This window comes from Scyliorhinus canicula, chromosome 10, assembly GCF_902713615.1.
Source record: "Scyliorhinus canicula chromosome 10, sScyCan1.1, whole genome shotgun sequence".
Taxonomy (NCBI): Eukaryota; Metazoa; Chordata; class Chondrichthyes; order Carcharhiniformes; family Scyliorhinidae; genus Scyliorhinus; species Scyliorhinus canicula.
In genome coordinates, this window is record NC_052155.1 from 4,921,046 (window position 1) to 4,937,948 (window position 16,903).

The window sequence follows — 16,903 nt, forward strand, 5'->3', positions numbered from 1 at the left end:
TGGTTTCATGAGTTTGCACCTTGCAATGGTCATCGAATTTCACGATAATTTGTTCAAACTTCGATTGATCTTCAGCACCATAATTAAACGAGTTATAAATTTCAATTGCTTGCGTTCCTACTGGAAGCAAAGCGATTCGTCAAAGCATCAGACACAGCGTTTAAATCACTAGCTTCCAGATAGAGTAGAAATTTTTAAAATAACTTCCAGTTTAAATTCAGATTACCAGTGGCCTTTAGATGTCTTTCAGCTTGCACTTTGTCCATCAAAACTCTGTTTTCATCGATGGTTCCACAGTTCAAATGACTTCTGTAGTCGAGTAGTTGATTCAAATTTTTCTTCTTTTTTGTTCAAACTTCTATACTTGTCTTTCTTTTAAGCTTAATTTAGCTTGGTACCATGTGATATTACCTTGCGTAATATATACATTACTCTTTTGAACCAGTCGAGTTGTAGAAATGACCAGTCGTCTTCTTGGAAAGATAAACTAATTTATTGAGCAATATAAGTAAATGTTGTGAGTTCTTTTTACTTAATACTCAACTAGTACAATAATAAACATTGTGGAGATAACTAATTGAATTATACAATGCAATGCTTAATAACTTATAACTTCTCTCTCTAGCTTTCCTTTTCCTATGTCTGTTCTCTCTACTCGTGATACACACTCACCACGGAAAGAGCGGGAAAGCTAGTAATATAGGTCCTAACAGTGAGACATCTAAGTGTTCAATTGCCTGTACGATCATTACATATATTGATCATGTATATTAATATACATAGATCACTACAGGCAGGATTAACAATACAAACCTCACCCAATCTCTCTACTCTGACATCCAGCTCCACACAATCACCTCTGATTTCCCTCAAGAATCTATCCTAGTGTCCCTCCGCCCCACCTTACTATCTCTTATCCACATGATTCCCCTCGACGACAAGATTAGATTCCACATATACACTGACAACACTCAGCTCCACTTCATCAAATCTCACTTTGCCTCTGAATCATTATGCCGTTTGCCCAACATTCAGTCTTGGATGAGCAAGAATGTCCTCCAATTAAATATTGCAAAGACTGTGAAATCATTATATTTGGTCTTTGTTACAACTCGGTTCCGATAGCAACTGATCCTATCCCTCTCTCTACCAGTTATTTGAGGATGAATCAGACTTTGCACAATCTTTGTGTCATGTTGACCCCAAGATGACCTTTTAGATCACTAATTGGATTGAAGTTATAAAATTGGGAGAAATTGGTGATCAGTTTATTTTTTCATTGATGTTAATCAACTCATCAACTGACCCCAGCAGGAGAATTCCGAAAGATAATTACCTCAGTCCAGGTGCGTAACAAGCAATAATTCTGGAAAATGAAATTGAAGGTCAATATGTCTTCCTTCAAAGTCGCTCATTCTTTTCACAAGATGATCTGATACACTCCTGCGAGGGAGGCGCCGGCGTAGTGATATTGTCACTGAACGAGTAAATCACTGCAGATGGTGAAATTCGAATTCAATAAAAATCTGGAATTAAAAATCTAATGATGACCATGAAACCATTGCCGATTGTCGTTAAAAACCCATCTGGTTCACTAATGCCCTTTGGGGAAGGAAAGCTGCCGTCCTTACCCATCTGGCCTACATGTGACTCCAGACCCAGACTCCTAAATGACCCTCTTATGGACTGACCTCATTAGCACTCCACCCTGTATGCTTCATCCGATGCCTGTGTTTATGTAGTTACATTGTGTACCTTGTGTTGCCCTATTATGTATTTTCTTTTATTCCCTTTTCTTCCCATGTACTTAATGATCTGTTGAGCTGCTCGCAGAAAAATATTTTTATCTGTACCTCGGTACACGTGACAATAAACAAATCCAATCCAATGTGTCTGAGCGGGATCTTCTGCATTGTGGATCAGAACTTGGAGTTTTTTTCAACATAGAACATACAGTGCTGGCCCAGTCATGGGAAGTTGGTTTTCTGTCTGATCCGTTTTGTACACAATAATTCAGACTCTGAACGGGCCTTTGGGGTCAATGCTGGCCTCTTGCTCAGTATAGACAGTACAATACAAAGGAATTAGTCTGGACAATATATCAAAATGTGAATAACAGACCAGATTGTTGCCAGCGGTTAAAAGGCTGCAATAATTTATTTCTTGAGTTGTGCATTCCATTTCCACTCCCAAGAATTCCTCCGTCTCCTCAGTGTCCATCAGGTTTTCTTGTCAGAGCCGTTTATTCTTAAGAATCTTGTAAGATCTAATAGAAAGTGAAGATGTGAGTTAACTGTTATGGAGTACCATCAGCCTGTTTGGAACTCCACATTGCTGAATATACACAGTGATGTTCCAGAAAAGCCATTGCAGTCTGTGTGTTTGAAGATAGGGAACCAATGTACACACAAAGAATGTTTAGATCCTTTTCCACTGACATCAATTACTCATCCCCTCAGGTTCAGCTGCGGTTTCGAATTAAGATTCCTGAACCAGGCCAATATGTTCTTGTCATTGAATATGCCAATGAAGATGAAAGACTGCACACGCTCAATGTGAATCTACACCATCCTCTTGGAGCAGCTATACGAGGGAAATTGAATCTGTACAGCTGCAAATACAGGTATGGTTAGACACAGCGGGGTGGACTGAGGTAACATAGTGATACCTCACTCCTAGTTGGTGTGGCGACATGCAGCATGTCTGGCATTGGCAATATAAATCTGAATCACTGCTAGTTAGTGTGTTTAAAGCACAACGTGACTGGGTGGTGCAGTGGTTAGCACTGCTGCCTCACAGCGCCAGGGACCCGGATCGATTCCCGGCTTGGGTCACTGTCTGTGCGGAGTCTGCACGTTCTCCCCGTGTCTGCGTGGGCTTCCTCCGGGTGCTCCGGTTTCCTCCCACAGTCCAAAGACGTGCAGGTTAGGTGGATTGGCCGTGAGATACTGCCCCTTCGTATCCAGGGATATACAGGTTGGGGAGCAGAGTGGGCGGGGGAGTGGGCCTGGGTAGAGAGATCTTTCAGAGGGTTGGTGCAGACTCAATGGCCCAAATGGCCTCCTTCTGCACTGTCGGGATTCTCTGATTCTCTTTGACTTAACCCAACAATATAGTCAGAAAACCTGTAGTGATAAAGTTAGTGTGGCTAAACCCAGAAGAAATGATCCTGGGAATACCGTGATAAACAAAAGCAAAATACAGCAGATGCTGGAAATCTGAAATAAATATAGACAATTCTGGAAATATTCAGCAGACCAGGCAATGTCTGTGCAGAGAGAAACATGTGCAGTGATAAATCCAGTTAGTGCATCATCAGCAATGCAAAATAAGATCAGGATTTCAGTGATAAAATTAGTGTAAACAGTGAAACATAGAAAATAGGAGGAGGCCATTCGGCCCTTCGAGCTTGCTCTGATTATCCAACTCAATATGCTGATTCTGCCTCTCCCCCCTCCCATATCCCTTAACCATCTTCACCCCAAGCGCCATATCTAACTGCTTCTTGAAAATACAGCATTTTGGCCTCAACTGCTTTGTACGGTAGCGAGTTCCACGGGGAGATCGCTCTCTGGGTGAATGGACTGAAGAATGAGATAAATATTTGAAATTGTTTCATGCATGAAGGATGTAATTCTGCTCTTGTAAATTTGCTGCAGTTTCCTTTGCCGGAGTGTTGCAATTGATCCACGGAATCGCGTCGCAGTTTTTGATCTGCCTTCTAATGTTGACCTCCTTCTACAAGGAAGATCAGTCAGCTTTTTACTGGTAAGTACGTCATTCATTGTGATGTGTGTACCACAGATATAAACCATGTATTTGTTCAAGATTCTACATTTACAGAAAGCTGCATTTGTCAAGTTTATTGTTTTTCTTGATAAAGATATATTTCCCAAACCTATGGGCATGATAAGCAGTTACTGCGGTTAGAACACTTTGGCTAACAGCACACGTCGGTAATGGCGAGGTACTCTCAGAAAATTGACTCCTGACAAACAATTATTTTACAAAAACAATCCCCAGATAATAATTATCCAGCACAATGTCTGTAAAGAACCATCTTCGATTTATTTGTTGATTAATTAGAGACCTGCACCAAAATCTAAATAGATTGGAATTGCAGAATGCAAGAGTAAAAAACATTCACGTGATGTCTTGTTCATGATATTAATTAAGGTGTTTGTCTCTTTAGTCAATTCTACTTTGTCTACTCGTTCAACGTCAACACACAGTTGCAAACTGAGAAGCAACGGGGAACCAGAAATGGATTGATTTTCCTTAATACAGGACCTCAAAAGGTTTAGCACATGCGCATGAGTTGATCATTCAGCCCCTCAAGCATTTTTCAGCAATCAATTAGATCATTGTCTTTTTAAAAACATTTTTTTAATCAATTTAGAGTACCCAATTCATCTTTTCCAATTAAGGGGCAATTTAGAGTGGCCAATCCACCTAGCCTGCACATCTTTGGATTGTGGGGGTGAAACCCACGCAAACACAGGAAGAATGTGCAAACTCCACACGGACAGTGACCCAGAGCAGTGATTGAACCTGGGACCTCGTTGCCGTGAGGCAGCAGGGCTAACCCACTGCGCCACCGTGCTGCCCTATTAGATCATTATCTTAACCGTAACTGTATCTGCAGGTGAGGCTTTGGGCTGGAACCCTGGTATCTGTGTCAAATGAGGGTGATAGTCCCACGCTGTCAGAAGCAGTCACTTGACAATCGTTTTACCCAAATTGACCAATTAATGCCTAGAAGGAAAACTGACCATGGAGTTAAGAATGACGGGTGGGCTCTGAAAACTGGAGGCCATTGGGAGACCCACCAACACAGATGGAGGGCTGTGGCTGGGTTTGGGGCGGGGGGGGGGGGGGGGGGGGGGGTAGTGCCCATTTAATCCCCCTAATTGGTTACCAGCCCCTTGCAGATGCATAGCTCTGTCAACCTCTGTCCCATCGTTGGCAAAATTTTCTCAGGGCGGGATGGTGCTGGTAAACTGGCACGGTGGCTGGCTACATGAACTTCCATGCTCACTTGCTTCTGTACTTGCCCCTATAGAACCATAGAATCCCTGCAGGGCAGAAGGCCAATCGAGGCTGCTCCAACCCTCTGAGAGCACTCAAACTTATCCCGTAACCCCACCTAATGTTTGGACACTAAGGGGCAATCTTTATCATGGCTAATCCACCTAACCTGCACGTCTTTAGACTGTGGGAGGAAACCGGAGCACCCGGAGGAAACCCATGTAGACACGGGGAGTACGTGCAAACTCTATACAGTCACCCAAGGTCAGAATTGAACCCGGGTCCCTGGCACTGTGATGCAGCAGTGCTAACCACTGTGCCACCATGCTGCCACCTGGGAATTAAAGTCCTGCATTATATTTTAGTTCCATGTACTCACCTTAGTTCCATAACCCCTAATATCTCTCACGCACAAAAATATTTTTTTGAAATTTTCAGTGACCCCCCCAGCCTCGAGGACATTTTGGGAGAGAAATTTCCAGACTTGCATTACTCTTCTGATACTTCCACCATTCTTAAAAATAAGGGTTTGCCCATTTCAGACAGAGATGAGAATTTTTTCCTGAGAGTTGAGTATTTGGAACTTTCTTCCTCAACAGGCAGTGGAAGTAATGTCTTTGAATATTTTTAAGACTGAGCTAGATAAATTCTTGATCGGCCCAGGGGGTGAAAGGTTATCAAGGGTAGGCAGAAATGTAATGAAATGAGTAAAAAGTAAAATTGCCATAGTCCCAGCTGACCATGGGCTGTTTTCCCCTTTGAGGGGGAGAGCTGACTGGTGGTGATTTAATCTGGGGGTCACCACACCTCAGGTGAGGGTTGAGAAGGCGGAGCCTTCACGAATAGCCTCATTGTTGAACCTGCGCTGCCGGCCTCGCTCTGCATCACAAACCAGCTGTCCAGCCAACTGAGGTAAGGTAACAATCAGATCAGCCAGGATCTTATTGAGTGGCGGAGCATTTTTCCACTCTTGCTTCCCGTATGTTGAGAATGCAGTATTATAAATTGTGATTACTGTAAGAAACTGTTGTATATTATACGTTATCTTCATGGCAGCAGTTTTATTTTAAAATGCCCTGGTTTAAACTACTAAAACTGCAATTAAGGTGTCATAAAAAGTGAGGCAACCATGGTTTCTAACCATTTACTTGTTTACATAATTGGACATTGTTTTGACAATTCCCTGGGGTATAGAAATTTTGCAAGATTGCGTTCAGTCCTAGCTAAGCAAGTCATGGGACATCTTGGTGGGATACAGATGATGTTATTAATGAGAGGAGCCAGGCCTGTCCGTAGTTTGCAGTTTTTTGACAAAAGCTGGTAGGTTGAACAGAAGAAAATGAATGAAAATCGCTTATTGTCACAAGTAGGCTTCAAATTAAGTTGCCGTGAAAAAGCCCTAGTCGCCACATTCCGGCGCCTGTTCGGGGAGGCTGGTACGGGAATTGAACCCGCGCTGCTGGCCTTGTCCTGCTTTACACACCAGCTGTTTAGCCCACTGTGCTAAACCATCCCCTAGCAAGACAGAAGTGTACCGGACCTACTCTTGAAAGAGTGTCTCTCCAAAAGGTCTACACAGAGGACAGAAAGTAGACCTGTTTTGTTAACGTTACTTATAAGTGTCATTTGAACTGTATTAGGTTGCATAGTTGGAATATTTACAGTGAAGGTGTGGAGCATAAATTGTTTTTTCTTTAATTTAAGAAATGTTGAACTGTTAATTGTAAAGTTTTTTATGTTAATGTGGTTAATTCTATGTTTAAATTAAAGTGTTTTAACATAAAATATACCTACTGGTCAGAGTCATCACTCCTGAGGTGACATATTCTTCCCGCAAATTGTTTGGGGTTTCTCATCCGGTATCTTAACAAAAATTTGGGATGCGAACAAAATGTTGTCTTGAAGTATGTTTCATTTTGTTTCTCAGTCTGTTTTGGAATGCCGGTGACTCCTGCTCAATTGAGTCAAGGAATTATTGGTTCTTAACTTTGGCATTGATATGAGAACAAAACTTTAAAGAGCTGCATGCGAACCCTGGGAGAAATCTGGATCACAGTCAGTGTTGTGGTAGCTATGTGCATTGAGAATGCTGTTCAGACAGTCACGTCCGGTGATGATGAGATTCAGCTGGTGTTAATGCTCTGATCTTGTTGTGTCCAGGACACCTTTTGACATGGTTTATTCTGTAGAAGGTGTTAGTTACACAAAGCTTGTGGAAGCAGCAAAGTTAAAGCGATCTCTGTCCATTCTCATTTATCTTTCCCAAGCCATAATGTCTGAGGCAGGAGGCCAGGCCTTGTGGTCTACACTCACAATTGCATTGAAATCCCTGGTAGGTAAAGATGTTCTGTCTCAGAAATTCTGCTGATAGGAGAGTCAAGGTCTTGGTAGAATTGATATTTGCCTCTGTCGTGGAGCACAGTGTTGGAACGTAGGTACTTATGAGGTTAACTGGCCCAAATGTTTCCAAGACGACGCCAGAGTGAGGCGACTTCTTGCAAGCTGTGCCCAGTATACTCTCTAATTCTATCTTTTACTCTTGTTCTATGCTTCTAAGACTATATTCTGCAGTCTCTCCTTCCTTCCCTATGTACGGTATGCATTGTTTGTACAGCATGCAAGAAACAATACTTTTCACTGTATACTAATTCATGTGACAATAATAAATCAAATCAAATGAAATGGATGGATAATGCACAGAGTGAACCATTTGTTGTGGGTTCTATCATTCCTCACAGTGAAGCTACACCTTGCTCATAGATTCCTCTGAACTCCTCCCCTGACAAATGAAAGAGGAATGTTCTCCTTTGGTGATCCCATCTGGATGAGTCTGGTCTCTCGCAGGGAAGCTATGTCATTCACCCCATCAAGTTCCAAGTTGATCACAGCCATCTTCACACGTTATGGACCAGTCGCAACATGTCCATCAGTCCAATGCGCATGGTCCTCACGTGAAAAGTGATATCTTATTTTCATTTCTTTGTTTACATGGTGCAAGAGATTTAGTCTACTTGTTGAAGCTCCAAGTACCCATTGTCATGAGTCAACACCTTTCCAGGCAATGGCTGAAGGATGCAATGGTTGAAAATGTGTCAAGAAAAAAAGATTAGTAAAGACAAATGAGATCAATTACAGTCAGAAGCCGAGGGAATTATAATGGGGAACAAAGAAATGGCAGAATAGTTGAACACATGCTTTGGTTCTATTTCATCCAAGAATCATAGAATCCCTACAATGCAGAAGGAGGCCCATCAAGTCTGCACCAAACACCCTAACCAATCTCCCTTCCCATCCCTATAACCCCACTGAGAGACAATTCAGCATATCCAATCCACCTGACTTGCACATCTTTGGACTGTGGGAGGAAACCGGAGCACCCGGAGGAAACCCAAGTGACACGGGAATAAAGTGCAAACTCCACACAGTCGCCCGAGGTTGGAATCGACTCTGGTCCATGATGCTGTGAGGCCACAGTGCTAACCACTGTTCTACCATGCCATCCCCTCTTCACAAAAGAGGGCACAAATAATCTCCCAGAAATATTAGGGAACCAAAAGTCTAGTGAGAGGGCGGAATTGAAGGAAATCAGTATTTGTAAGAAAATGATGCTGGGGAAGTTAATGGAATTAACAAACCATCAAGGCCTGATAACCTACACCCTAGAATATTAAAGGAGGTGGCCCTGGAAATATTGAATGCATTGGTGGTCATATCCAAAATTTGATAAACTCTGGAGCAGTTCCTACAGATCGGAGGGTGGAAAATGTAACCCCACTAATTAAAAAGGGAGTAGAGAGAAAAGGGGCGATTTACAGACCAGGGGCGAAATTCACCGACCCCACGCAGGGTCGGAGAATCGCCCGGGGCCGCCGAAAATCCCGCCCCCGCCGTGGCAGAAATTCTCCGTCACCCGGGAATTGGCGGGGGCGGGAATCGCGCCAAATCGAGCGGCGAGCCCCTGCGGCCATTCTCTGGCCCGCGATGGGCCAAAGACCCGCCGCTGGGAGGCCTCTCCCGCCGCCGAGGTTTGAACCACCTCTGGTTCAGGAACTCCTCAGTGCAGAAGGAAATCAGGCATCCAAATCTCTTGACCCCCCCCCCCCCTCCTCCCCACGCAGCCCCCAAAATTTCAACTCGCCTGCAATAATAATAATCTTTATTATTGTCACAAGTAGGCCCACATTAACACTGCAATGAAGTTACTGTGAAAATCCCCCAGTCGGCACACTCCGCCGCCTGTTCGGGTACACAGAGGGAGAATTCACAATGTCCAAATTATCTAACAGCACGTCTTTCGGGACTAGTGGGAGGAAACCTGAGCACCCGGAGGAAACCCACGCGGGGTCCTCAGCCATCACCCCCTTGCACCGGGTACCCCTGGGCCTGATCCACAGCGTGGCAAAAATGCCAGCTTTGGGCCCTGGCAGTGCCACCCTGGCACCTTGAAGTGCCCCTGCTATCTGGCAGTGCCACCTAGTCATCTTGGCTGTGGCAGCCTGGTATTTGTTTGCACGGTGACAATTGGGCCAGGGGTATTGGGATGTTTTGAGGGGGAGGTGTTGGGAAACCTCCCATAGTTTGTTGGGGCTTGGGGGGGGGGGGGGGGGCGCATCAGGGGCTCCAGAGGTTGGGCACCATTTAAAAAAGGAGTGCTGATCTCTCGCTACACTGCGTTCCGGCGAGTGGAGCACCTCAATGCAGAAAACGGGGCGATGTGCAGCCATGGCCCCATGTTCCCCGCTGAGGCACCTTCTTGAACCCGAGTGCCATTGAATGTTGTGTTTCTCGCACTGTGGGTGCTGGGAAACACGCGTCTAAACGCGCTCGCTGTGGGACTTGGTTTGCATTTAGTTAAATCATTCCCATTGTGTTCCGTTTGGTGAGATGATGTAGTTAATGGGAGGAGCCCAGGGTTGAAGCAGTCGGGTGCTGCGGTTCGGAGTTAGTTTTTTTGCTGGAAGGGGAGCTGAGAAGGTTTTCTGAGGAAATACAGCCCGAGATTCTACATTATTCTGACCAGGTGTCAGGTCTTATTCCTTAAGCAGTCTCAAAAGATCGCTCTTTCTAAAAGTGGGGTATTCGAGTCATCTCTAGACAGTAAGTATTCCTGAGTGCTAACTGTATTTAAAAGTGGATTGAGAGCTGAAATGGTTTTGTTGTTGAATGGGAAGAAAGATAGCAGTTAAGGGTTATGGTGCCACTGTATTGATCAACATTGTTTAAAGGTAATTGTCAGCTATTTTCTGGTGTGATGTTAAAGAATTTTAATAATGTGTTTGTAATAAAGTTTGTTTTAACATATCATATCCCTATTTTCTCTGACATTACTCCTGGAGCGAGGAATCCTTTCTCAGTCTTACAAAACTAAAATAAACTATTGGGGCTCTGTCCAGTATCTCAGCCTCTGTTGGGGTCCAGGATCACAATAACATCCTGACAAGATAGCAGATTTGTACTTCTGAACTGACTTGGATTTGTGAAGCAGGTTATTAAGATAACATGATATGTGTTAATATTTTGCATATTTTATTCTTTTCCATGAACAGCACAAAGTTTATCTGATACCATTTAAAGAATTCAGCATTGAACACGTGGAACCCAAAGTCCACTGCCTCGCCTCACATGGACCTATCACAAACAGGAGGTAAAACTTATCACACAAACTTTCTTGTTCCACATTTCAAAATGGGGACAATTAATATATAATGGCTGCAAGATCCAGGGACTCTGACTCCTCTTCAATCTCAGGATGAGCACACTATGACCTCGCCAAAGGTTGCAAGGTCAAGAGGAAGTCACTTCATCAATTCATGTAAATTAACCAGGCAAGTGCATGATTGAGGCTGAGAAATTGAACAGAGAGTTCCCACTACCGAGGGTGTGAGGGCAGGGCATTCCAGTCTGGTAAATTGGCAACATCGGCCCCTACTGAGTGAGTGTCGAAATACTTTTTGTTGATTATGATGTGGAATGCGCACTCGGAGAGGGCAGTGAAAGCAGGTTTGACAGTAACATACAAAATGGAATTGAAGAATACGTGTAAAGGAGAATGGAACTAATTGGATAGCCCTTTCAAAGAGCCAAAATGGGCTGAATGGCCTCCCTTTCTGCTGTGTGATTCTTTGATTCTTGGGATGTGGGCAATGCTTCAAATTAAAATGTACTGACTACCTGTAAATGCACTTGAGAAGGTGGTGGTGAGCCGCCTTCCTATACTGTTGTAGTCCGTGTGGTGAAGTGCTCCAAGACTGTTGTTCATGAGGGCAGCACGGTGGCCTAGTGGTTAGCACAACCGCCTCACGGCGCTGAGGTCCCAGGTTCGAATCCCGGCCCTGGGTCACTGTCTGTGTGGAGTTTGCACATTCTCCCCGTGTCTGCGTGGGTTTCGCCCCCACAACCCAAAGATGTGCAGAGTAGGTGGATTGGCCACGCTAAATTGCCCCTTAATTGGAAAAAATAATTGGGTAATCTAAATTTAAAAAAAAAGACTGTTGTTCATAGAATCATAGAATTTACAGTGCAGAAGGAGGCCACTCGTCCCATCGAATCTGCCCCTGCCCCTGGAAAGAGCACCCTACCTAAGCCCACACCTCCACCCCATCCCCGCAACCCAGCCTTTGCTGGTATATTGGTTCCAAATCTGAGTGCCACTCAGATTTGGGAAAGATGTTAAGGCTTTCAAGAGGGTGTGAAGGAGATTTACAAGAATTTCTCCAGGGCTGCGTGTACGAGTGGAGACACCGGAGAAGCTGAGATTGTTCTCTTCAGAGTAGAAAGAAATGTATAGGTGTTGAAAAGTGAGAAGGGTTTTGATCAAGTTTATCATGCGGGTCAGTTCTCAGGAGGCAAAGGTTGAAGGTGATTGACAAAAAGAACCAGTGGGGAGATGAGGAGTGATTGTTATATTTTTTTAATTTAGAGTACCCAATTATATATATTTTTTCAAATTAAGGGGCAATTTGGAGGCATCGGGAGAGAAATTGCAAATGCACTCGTGATAATTTACCAAAATTCACTAGACTCTGGAGTGGTCCCGGCGGATTGGAAATTAGCAAACGTGACACCCCTGTTTAAAAAAGGAGGTAGGCAGAAAGCAGGAGATTATAGGCCAGTGAGCTTAACTTCAGTAGTAGGGAAGATGCTCGAATCTATCATCAAAGAAGAAATAGCGAGGCATGTGGATGGAAACTGTCCCATTGGGCAGACGCAGCATGGGTTCATAAAGGGCAGGTCATGCCTAACTAATTTAGTGGAATTTTTTGAGGACATTACCAGTGCGGTAGACAATGGGGAGCTAATGGATGTGGTATATCTGGATTTCCAGAAAGCCTTTGACAAGGTGCCACACAAAAGGTTGCTGCATAAGATAAAGATGCATGGCATTAAGGGTAAAGTAGTAGCATGGATAGAGGATTGGTTAATTAATAGAAAGCAAAGGGTGGGGATTAATGGGTGTTTCTCTGGTTGGCAATCAGCAGCTAGTGGTGTCCCTCAGGGATCAGTGTTGGGCCCACAATTGTGCACAATTTACATAGATGATTTAGAGTTGGGAACCAAGTGCAATGTGTCCAAGTTTGCAGACGACACTAAGATGAGTGGTAAAGCAAAAAGTGCAGAGGATACCAGAAGTTTGGAGAGGTTAAGTGAATGGGCTCGGGTCTGGCAGATGGAGTACAATGTTGACAAATGTGAGGCTATCCATTTTGGTAGGAATAACAGCAAAAGGGATTATTATTTAAATGATAAAATATTAAAACATGCTGCGGTGCAGAGAGACCTGGGTGTGCTAGTGCATGAGTTTCAAAAAGTTGGTTTACAGGTGCAACAGGTGATTAAGAAGGCGAATGGAATTTTGTCCTTCATTGCTAGAGGGATGGAGTTTAAGACTAGGAAGGTTATGCTGCAATTGTATAAGGTGTTAATGAGGCCACACCTGGAGTATTGTGTTCAGTTTTGGTCTCCATACCTGAGAAAGGACGTACTGGCGCTGGAGGGTGTGCAGAGGAGATTCACTAGGTTAATCCCAGAGCTGAAGGGGTTAGATTACGAGGAGAGGTTGAGTAGCCTGGGACTGTACTCGTTGGAATTTAGAAGGATGAGGGGGGATCTTATAGAAACATATAAAATTATGAAGGGAATAGATAGGATAGATGCGGGCAGGTAGTTTCCACTGGCGGGTGAAAGCAGAACTAGGGGACATAGCCTCAAAATAAGGGGAAGTAGATTTAGGACTAAGTTTAGGAGGAACTTCTTCACCCAAAGGGTTGTGAATCTATGGAATTCCTTGCCCAGTGAAGCAGTTGAGGCTCCTTCATTAAATGTTTTTAAGATAAAGATAGATAGTTTTTTGAAGAATAAAGGGATTAAGGGTTATGGTGTTCGGGCCGGAAAGCGGAGCTGAATCCACAAAAGATCAGCCATGATCTCATTGAATGGCGGAGCTGGCTCGAGGGGCCAGATGGCCTACTCCTGCTCCTAGTTCTTATGTTCTTATGCTATGTTTAATTTAGCAAATCCACCTACCCTGCATATCTTTGGGTTGTGGGGGGTGAAACCCACACAGACACGGGGAGAATGTGCAAATTCCAAACGGGCAGTGACCCAGGTCCAGGATTCAAACCCGGGTCCTCAGCGCCGCAGTCCCAGTGCTATCCACTGCGCCACATGCCGCCCGAGAGGAGAGATTATTTTGATCTGGAACGCACTATCAAAAGAAAATTTGCAGGGGGAGGAGCAGGGGACTGAGCAAACTGGATAGTTCTTTCAGTGAGCTGCTCCAGGTGTGATGGGCTGAATGGCCTTCTATCTGGATTGGATTTGATTTGTTTATTGTCACGTGTACCAAGGTACAGTGGAAAGTATTTTTCTGCGAGCAGCTCAACAGATCACTAAGTACATCAAAAGAAAAGGAAATAAAAGGAAATACATAATAGGGCAACACAAGATATACAATGTAACTACATAAGCATTGGCATCGGGTGAAGCATACAGGGGTGTAGTGTTAATGAGGTCAGTCCATAAGAGGGTCATTTAGGAGTCTGGTGACAGTGGGGAAGAAGCTGTTTTTGAGTCTGTTCGTGCATGTTCTCAGACTTCTGTATCTCCTGCCCGATGGAAGAAGTTGGAAGAGTGAGTAACCCGATTGGGAGGGATCTTTGATTATGCTGCCTGCTTTCCCCTGGCAGCGGGAGGTGTAGATGGAATCAATGGATGGGAGGCAAGTTTGTGTGATGGACTAAGCTGTGTTCACGACTCTCTGAAGTTTCTTTTTTTTTTAATATAATTTTTATTGGAATTTTTTACAGAAAATATAAAACATAACGACAAACAATGAAATGCAACAAAATAACCCATAATAACTGTAACACCCCCAGACCATATGTATCACATCCCCCCCACCCCCCCCAACCCCAATGAACAACAAAAGAACTTAAAAATAAATTAAAATTAAATAAAAAAACAGAGTCATTGTCCGCCCCCCCCCCTTGTCCCTCCCCCTTCCCCCCCCCCCCCCCCCCCGGGTTGCTGCTGCTACTGCCCCCGTACCCTATCGTTGAGCCAGAAAGTCGAGAAAAGGTTGCCACCTCCTAAAGAACCCTTCTACTGACCCCCTCAGGGCGAATTTGACCCTCTCCAGCTTAATGAAACCCGCCATGTCATTGATCCAGGTCTCCACGCTTGGGGGCCTCGCATCCTTCCATTGTAGCAAGATCCTTTGCCGGGCTACTAGGGACGCAAAGGCCAGCACACCGGCCTCTTTCGCCTCCTGCACTCCCGGCTCCACCCCAACCCCAAAAATCGCGAGTCCCCATCCTGGCTTGACCCTGGATCCTACCACCCTCGACACCGTCCTCGCCACCCCCTTCCAGAACTCCTCCAGTGCCGGGCATGCCCAGAACATATAGGCATGGTTCGCTGGACTCCCCGAGCACCTGACACACCTGTCTTCACCCCCAAAGAACCTACTCATCCTCGTCCCAGTCATGTGGGCCCGGTGCAGCACCTTGAATTGGATGAGGCTAAGCCACGCACACGAGGAGGAAGAATTAACCCTCTCCAGGGCATCAGCCCATGTCCCGTCTTCGATCTGTTCCCCCAGTTCCCCCTCCCACTTAGCTTTCAGCTCCTCTACTGACGCCTCCTCCGCCTCCTGCATAACCTTGTAGATATCAGATATCTTCCCCTCTCCGACCCAAACCCCCGAAAGCACCCTGTCGCTCACCCCCCTCGCGGGAAGCGAAGGGAATCCCTCCACCTGCTGTCTAGCAAACGTCTTTACCTGCAGATACCTGAACATGTTCCCCGGGGGAGCCCAAATTTCTCCTCCAACTCCCCCAGGCTCGCCAACCTCCCATCAATAAACAGGTCCCTCAGCTGTCTGATGCCCGCTCTGTGCCAACCCTGAAATCCCCCATCAATGTTCCCTGGGACGAACCTATGGTTCCCCCTTAACGGAGCCTCCATCGAGCCCCCCACTTCTCCCCTATGTCGCCTCCACTGCCCCCAAATCTTGAGGGTAGCCGTCACCACTGGACTCGTGGTATACCACGTAGGAGGGAGCGGCCACGGCGCCGTTACCAGGGCCCCCAGGCTTGTATCTCCACAGGACGCCCTCTCCATCCGTTTCCATGCTGCCCCCTCCCCCTCCATTATCCACTTGCGCACCATCGACACATTGGCCGCCCAATAATACCCCGAGAGATTGGGTAACGCCAGCCCCCCCCATCTCTACCCCGCTCCAAGAAGACCCTCTTCACCCTCGGGGTCCCATGCGTCCAAACAAAGCTCATGATGCTGCTGGTCACCCTTCTAAAAAAGGCCCTAGGGATAAAGATGGGCAAGCACTGGAAGAGGAACAAGAACCTCGGGAGAACCGTCATTTTGACGGACTGCACTCTACCCGCCAACGATAGCGGCACCATGTCCCACCTTTTAAATTCCTCCTCCATCTGCTCCACCAGCCTGGTAAAATTAAGCTTATGGAGAGTCCCCCAACTCCTGGCCACCTGCACCCCCAGGTATCTGAAACTCTTCACTGCCCTCTTAAATGGGAGTCTCCCGATTCCCTCCTCCTGATCACCCGGGTGTACTACAAATACCTCACTCTTGCCTAAATTTAACTTATAGCCCGAGAAGCCCCCAAATTCCGCTAACAGCTCCATCACCCCCGGCATTCCCCCTTCTGGATCCGCCACATACAACAGCAGGTCGTCCGCATACAGTGATACACGATGTTCCTCCCCACCCCGCACCAGACCCCTCCATCTCCCTGACTCCCTCAACGCCATAGCCAAAGGTTCAATCGCCAGTGCAAAGAGCAAGGGGGACAGGGGGCACCCCTGCCTGGTCCCACGGTAGAGCCTAAAGTACTCCGATCTCCTTCCATTTGTAACTACACTCGCCATCGGAGCCGCGTAGAGCAGCCTCACCCATTTGATGAATCCCTCCCCGAATCCGAACCGCTCCAGCACCTCCCACAGGTACCCCCACTCAACTCTATCAAACGCTTTCTCCGCATCCAGCGCCACCACTATCTCCGCCTCCCCCTCCACTGCCGGCATCATAATAACATTTAGCAATCTCCGCACATTCGTGTTGATCTGCCGTCCCTTGACAAATCCTGTCTGATCCTCGTGTATCACCCCTGGCACACAGTCCTCTATCCTGGTGGCCAGGATCTTCGCCAGCAACTTAGCGTCAACATTGAGGAGCGAGATAGGCCTGTATGATCCACACTGCAAGGGGTCCTTATCCCGCTTCAGGATCAGAGAGATCAGTGCCCGCGACATCGTCGGGGGCAAAGCCCCCCCCTCCCATGCCTCATTGAAGGCTCGCACCAACACGGGACCCACCAGATCCGCATACTTTTTATAAA

General features: G+C 45.8%; 1 protein-coding gene across 1 annotated transcript in view; it reads left to right on the forward strand.

The window, feature by feature from the left end:
• LOC119972898 (laminin subunit alpha-3-like) overlaps window positions 1-16,903 on the forward strand; it is a 412,206-nt gene that overhangs the window by 206,697 nt on the left and 188,606 nt on the right. Inside the window, 3 exon segments of the mRNA XM_038810443.1 lie at window positions 2,460-2,623; window positions 3,660-3,768; window positions 10,575-10,672. Coding sequence (XP_038666371.1) covers window positions 2,460-2,623; window positions 3,660-3,768; window positions 10,575-10,672 — 371 coding nt within the window.